This window comes from Gekko japonicus, unplaced genomic scaffold (genome assembly GCF_001447785.1).
Source record: "Gekko japonicus isolate JY-2015 unplaced genomic scaffold, Gekko_japonicus_V1.1 scaffold1188, whole genome shotgun sequence".
NCBI classification, from domain to species: Eukaryota; Metazoa; Chordata; class Lepidosauria; order Squamata; family Gekkonidae; genus Gekko; species Gekko japonicus.
In genome coordinates, this window is record NW_015171539.1 from 74,436 (window position 1) to 81,233 (window position 6,798).

The 6,798-nt window shown below is 51.6% G+C and overlaps 1 protein-coding gene across 1 annotated transcript in view; it reads left to right on the plus strand.

The window, feature by feature from the left end:
• The window catches only part of PACS1 (phosphofurin acidic cluster sorting protein 1), an 86,832-nt gene that overhangs the window by 55,934 nt on the left and 24,100 nt on the right, over positions 1–6,798 (plus strand). The window contains exons 13-15 of the mRNA XM_015419634.1: positions 2,158–2,296; positions 3,555–3,659; positions 5,937–6,043. Coding sequence (XP_015275120.1) covers positions 2,158–2,296; positions 3,555–3,659; positions 5,937–6,043 — 351 coding nt within the window. The remainder of the gene's footprint in view (positions 1–2,157; positions 2,297–3,554; positions 3,660–5,936; positions 6,044–6,798) is intronic.

Here is a 6,798-nt window from a genome sequence, read left to right on the forward strand (position 1 = left end):
ATCTCTTCTTCCTCTTCTCTTCATACACTTATTTTGCACCGTTTCCAAGAATTGCTTTTCAAAGAACTTATTTCAGAGGCAGAGAGAGCACAAGGTGGGGAAGAGGGTAGGCATGAAACTTTACGAAGAGTTACCCAGGGATTTGGGAGGTACTGAAATTTCACCTGACTGCAAACTACATTTCATAAGGTTTTTTTTAAAAAGGGTTTTTTTAAAAAAAGAGTCATGAGGACTAGAAGCCCAGCTGTGTAGGTTTGTGTTGTGTTTCAGTGAAAGGCATCAGAATTTAATGAAAACTGTCCGGATGTCAATTTCATTCAATGCAGCAGCCATTTAATCTATCAAATTTTACTGTTCAAATATTTCAACGTGGTGAGCTTGTCAGTCGGTCAAGCCCACATATGGATCATCTCTGCTGCTGAATTCTGCTGAGAAAAACGAACCTGTTCACTTGTTGTGGTGTCAGCCTTATGCGTAGGGTAATTAACAGTGAGGGGAATATGCTCTGCATGCACGGGCAGTCCTGAAATGTCCAGGTAACCCTTTGCCCATTTCCCAGCCTCAGGTGTTCACAAAATATCTAAGCACAGCAGTATGCAAATAATACATGAGTCCTTATCGTTTGATCATGTAATGCTTTTACATCACTAGTAAGGATGCCGAGTACTGGATGCTGCTTGTGAGAGCCAGTTTGGTGTAGTGGTTAGGAGCGTGGACTCTACTCTGGGAGAACCGGGTTTGATTCCCCACTCCTCCACATGCAGCCAGCTGGTGTGACCTTGGGTCAGTCACAAGTTCTCCCAGAGCTGTTCTCTCAGGAGCAGTTCTCCAAAGACCTCTCTCAGTCCCACCTACCTCACAGGGTGTCTATTAAGAACATGAGAGAAGCCAATGCTGGATCAGGCCAGTGGCCAATCCACTCCAACACTCTGGGTCACACGGTGGGCAAAAATACCAGGTGCCATCAGGAGAGCCACCGGTGGGGCCAGGACACTAGAAGCCCCCCCCCCACTGTGCCCCTCCCCCAAAGCACCAAGAGGGGAAGGGAAAGGAGGTTGTAAGCTGCTCTGAGACTCCTTCTGGTAGTGAAGGGGGCGGGGTATAAATCCCATCTCTTCTTCTTCTCGTAAACCTTTTGGCATAGAGTATACACAGCCTTGTGGAGAGCGTATTGTCTGGCCTTAGTGGAGCTAGAAGGGAACCAGAGGCCACGTCCGCTGATTGTGGCATCAGGCATCTTACAGTATCATACTTGTGAAAGACTCGGACTCAAAGACACCGGGGGGGGGGTGGGAATCCTGTCTTCCTCCCCGTTTGCCTGCTGCGCCCAGGCACAGCTCCCTGCTGCCTGACCCCACCCCACCCCCGGTCACCAAACTGTGCCTGGTGTGGCTCCTGGTCACCGGTGTGGCTTCCGGGGTCCGCAGGCATCGGCAGGCTCCCCCGCAGGACAAAATTTAGGGGCACTGTCTTTTTTGGTGCAATTTCTAGCCCCCCAGTATATTTTTAAAAGGCGTTGCGGTGGCTCAAGTGGTTAAGACGCTGAACTGCAGGCTGTGGAAGGTCGGTAGTTCAGAAGTTCGAGACCCGTCTCTAATTCCAGCTCCTGCCAACCTAGCAGTTCGAAAGCAAGAAATTGCAAGTAGATAAATAGGTACCACTTCGGTGGGAAGGTAACAGCGTTCCGGGCGCCTTGGTGTGTAGTCATGCCGGCCACATGACCACGGAAACGTCTTCGGACAGCGCTGGCTCTTCGGCTTTGAAACGGAGATGAGCACCGCAACCCTAGAGTCGGACTCAACTGGCTTTCGAGCAAGGGAACCTTTACTTTTACCTATATTTTTAAATGTTTCCAGATTTTTCTGCAAACCTGGGGAGTCCCCCAAGTTGGCAGAAGTGTCTTTTTTAGTCAGGGTGGGCCCAGTCTGTGGATTTAAGTATCCCCAGATTGGCCCACATTTGTCTGTTGGAATATCAGATAAATGGATTGGTTGATTTGGGGGGATCCTGCCGGATCCTACACAGCTGTCTCTGACGAAGGAGCCTTATGCCTTCTGGGGAGGGAATCCGAGAGCCTTTTTTTGCTTGCACACCTCCTCGCTCTGCAGTCGCTCAGTCCTGGGTCCTTTGACACCGTCTTCCTTCTGCCTTTGACAGCAAAATGGACAGCGCGATGCACACGCCCCGCCAGAAGCGCAGCACCCCCCTCAAGGAGCGCCAGCTTTCGAAGCCCCTCAGCGAAAGGACCAACAGTTCAGACAGCGAAAGGTCACCGGACTTGGGTCACAGTACACAGGTAACCACCGTCAGCCTGTCCAGTGCTCCTGTGCCTTGTGAACCTCTTGTCTCATTTCTGGAGCAGTGGGCAGTCTCAAACACGGACTTGTAAAAGCCTTCTGAAGGAAGTTACTTCTGAGGGGATTCCTTCCAGACATGCGTATCCCTGACTAAAAAGGGTACCCTGATTCCGAATTCAGAATAAAATCACAGTTTAAGCTGGCAGTGATGCAGAATCCTTTAGATATGTTTGATAGACGTTTGGAGCAGAGATCCATCAGTGGCTATTAGCCACAAGGTATAGATAGGGACTCCGGGGCAAGTGATGCTCTGTCTTCTTGGTGCTTGGGGGGGGGGGGGTCAACAGTGGGAGGGCTTCTAGTGTCCTGGCCCCACTGGTGGACCTCCTGGTGGCACCTGGTATTTCTGGCCACTGTGTGACACAGAGTGTTGGACTGGATGGGCCTTTGGCCTGATCCAACGTTGGCGTCTCTTATGTTCTTATGTTCTTTGCGAAAACGGGAAGGACGTGGCAGATGGGCATGACTTAAATAAAATGCATATTGGAGCTGCGTGATCAGTGAAGCTAAGAGAGGCACTGAATGTCCCCCACCGTTCTGGATGCGTAATCTTTTGGTTGCCGAGCCTTCCCTGGTGATATTTTGAAGGGAGTGGGAAAGAACTGGGGGGGGGGGGCTCTTTTCCACACCCAGTCATGTCTGTCCTGTTCTGAAAAGGTCTGAAGGCAATGACAGGGAGGGGGCCACCTTCTGGCAACATTCACTTCTGGGCCACTAGAAGGTGTTCTAAAATCCTAGAACGCCAGAAGCTGATGGGCAGTAGGTTCAGGACGGACAAAAGGAAATACTTCTTTACACAGAGAAGGGACTAAAATGTTGGATTTGCTGCCAGATGATGTAGTGATGGCCGCAGGAATAGCCAGGCTTAAAGGGATTGGATAGATTCACGGAGGATAGGTCTATCAGTGGCCACTAGCCACGGTGACTAAATGGAACCTCCACGTTCAGAGGCAGTCACCCTCTGAATACCAGTGCCTGGAGGCAACATCAGGGGAAGGTCTCAGCCTCTGTGCCCTGCTGTTGGCCTTCCATTGTAGTAACTGGTTGCAGCCACTGTGTGAAACAAGAAACTGGACTAGATGGACTACTAGTCTGGTCCAGCAGAGCTCTTCTCACGTGCAAGAGCTGAGACTGTTGTGATGTGTCCAAATTCAGAGTTGCTTTGTGTCTGAAAAGCCATAAAACTTTCCCCAACAGATTCCTCGCAAGGTCTTCTATGACCAGCTGAACCAAATCCTAGTGTCTGATGCCGCACTGCCGGAAAACATCATTCTAGTGAACACCATCGACTGGCAGGGCCAGGTAAGGAGATGGGCTGCCCCTCTGTTTTGTGCCCCCTGTCCTTTTTGCCACCCCGATCCCTGCCCTCTCCTCGACCCCCCCTTTGACAACAGATTCATCCGACCGAAGAACACAAAGGTGTACTTAGTCACCATTCCTCGTTCTGCCTGCAGGTTGTGGCTTTCTGCTGTTGGAACTTAGACTCTCGCCCCAAATCCTGAAGACTGCCAAGTGTTACCATTGCCGTCTCCCGGCAAATGTACGTGGCGTTTGACACAATGACATAAGCAAAAAGGCAGGTTCCTGCCTGAAGGAGTTCGCAGTCTAAGTTTTGTGAGCACCGAGGCCATAGACAGGGACGCTCGTTTAATATCAGCCGAGACAACCAGGGCAATTTAGTCTGAACATAATGAATGGTTCTCATTAAGCCTGTTCTGAAAATATTTGATGTGTTGGATGCCAATTCCATTTAGGTATCAGCAAGCAGCAGCACCCTCTTTTGGAAGGAGACCATGCCCTTGAGTCACAGCTGACTCACGGCAGCCCTCTCCATGGGCCATTTCAGGCACGAGAGAAGCCGAGGTGGTTTGTCGCCGCCTTCCTCTGCGTAGCAACCCCAGTCTTCCTCCGTGGCCCTCCCATCTGAGTATTGGCCACGGCCAACCCGCTTAGCTCCCAAGCTCTGACAAGCCTGGTCTAAGCTGGGCTGTCGGGGCTGCCCACGATCTCCTAGACTGGGAAGTGTCTGTGTACGGAGTGGCAGGTGTTGGAAACTGCGGGGGAGCTCTGAACAGCTAGCGTACCCCTCTCCCGGGCTATCGAGAGCCAGTTTGGTGTAGTGGTTAAGAGTGCGGACTCTAATCTGGGAGAACCGGGTTTGATATCCCCCCACTCCTCCACATGCAGCTGCTGTTGTGACCTTGGGTCAGTCACAAGTTCTTTCAGAAATAATCGAAATGGATAAGCTGAACATGTTTTTGGCGGGAAAAACAGACAAAAAGTTTAAGCATAAATGGCAAAAAGCCATTAAATGGTATGAAGAAACTGTGTAATGTAACCCCCTAAATGTTAGAAAATAAGATATAAATGTATGATGTTGAAAACTCAAAATAAAATGTTAAAAAAACAACAAGTTCTTTCAGAGCTCTTCTCTCAAGGGCAGTTCTCAAGAGGGTTCTCTCAGCCCCACCTACCTCACAGGGTGTCTGTTGTGGGGAGGGGAAGGGAAAGGAGATTGGAAGCCGCTCCGAGACTCCTTCGGGTAGTGAAGGATAGAGTGTAAATCCAATCTCTTCTCTTCTTCCCTTCCTGAGGGGGGCGCCCCCCCCCTTAATTCAGAGCCTTTCGGAAATAGCTTGTATCCTTTAAAAGGTATTTCTGGCTCTGCGTGATTCAAAAACAGATGCATGTTATAAAATAGAAGCCGGCGCGCTCCAGAACGCGACAGATGCACTGGAGATTTTTCTGGTGGCCGTGCTGTAACTGGATGTTTCTGCCGATAAGGAAATGTGAGACGCAGAAATCTGAGAGAGAGAGAAGGTTGATTATCCGAGGGCTGGAGATTTTGTTGTCATCTAATTAAAACCTCCTCCGTGTAAACCGATGCCTTCAGCTGGGTGGAGAAAGGGATCGGGGGAATGATCTCAAAAGCGACTGAGGCCGCCAGGCGGACTCCTGTAGCTCAGAGTGTTTGCTGCCTGTTGTTGTCTGTCGGCCTCTTAGCCGCATCCTCTCCCTCTCATCTCTCTCGGGCGCTGGGCCCGTCACAGGACGGGACTCAGGTTTCCATCACCTCAGTCGTAACCGCGGCAGGTTCCGCTTGTATCCAAGGTGCTTAAGGGTGCTGGGTTACCGACCTTTTGTCAAAGGGCAGGCAGCCAGTGATTGCCGATCAGGGAAGAGGGGGTGTTGTATGGCAGCCGAGGAAACACAGTGGCAAACACAGAGCCAGTCTGGTGTCGTGGTTATGTGTGCAGAGGCAGACGCTAATCTGGGAGAACCGGGTTTGATCCCCCACTCCTCCACTTGCACCTGCTGGATGACCTTGGGCAAGCCGTAGTCCTGTCAGAGCTGTTCTCTCAAGGGCAGTTGTGGAGAGAGCTCTCTCAGCCCCGCCTACCTCACAGGGTGTCTGTTGTGGGGCGGGGAAGGGAAAGGAGTTTGTAAGCCACTGTGAGTCTCCGAGTGAAAGGCGGGGTATAAATCCAATCTCCTCCTCCTCCTCCTCCTCCTCCTCCTCCTCCTCCTCCATTATTGTCGTCGTCGGCTTGGTCGCTTACATCCTCATTTCCTTTCCAGTACGTAGCTGACCTTCTTCAAGACCAGAAGAGGCCCGTCGTCTGCACGTGCTCCACCGTCGAAGTGCAAGCCGTCCTCTCTGCAATTCTCACGAGGATCCAGCGATAGTGAGTGCACCGGAGCTATCCCGGAGGCATCCCTGTTTTTAGAGGGTGTACCCAGCCCTTAGGATGGGGCAGGAAAGAAATCTCAGTTACGCCCGGCCTTCAAACAAACAGTGACTCATGCCCTTGAGCCGCACACACCCCGGTCCAGCCCGCTTGAGCTTCCAACCCCAGGGAAATTTGTCCGCACTTGAATATCTGAATCACTGGTTACTCCTTGAGTGACTTTGGTGAAGGAGATCCCCCCCCCCGAGAAATAAAAAGGACAGCCTTTCTGTCTGCAGGGCCTCAGTACCAGGCGGCTACATGCAGGCTCCCGCCCCCTTTGCCTGCAGCAGACAGGCCTGGCAGAGAGATGTGCCACTTTGCCGCAGTCTACCCTGGGTCACTTTGGGGAGAAGGGGGCATTTGGAAGTGAAGCAAGCAAGTTCCACCTTCCGCTCGTGCTGACAGTATTCTGCGGTAAATTGGGGAGAAAGGGTGCAAGTTTCTAAACCTCCCCTCAGAGTTGCTGTCTTGTCCTCTGCGATCTCTGCAGAGACAGAACAAGATAGGTAGCCGTGAGCAGTGACTCAGGGAAGCCTCATCCCCCGCCACAAATTTCACTGGCAGCAGCGACTCTCCAGGACATCTTGACGCTCCTTAATTGGGGGAGGGGGGCCAGGATTCAAACCGGGGACCTTGTGCTTGGGAAGCATCTGCTCTGCCCGTGAGCCCACAGCCCCTTCCTTGTTGCGGAGGAGTGTCCAGTCCGTGCT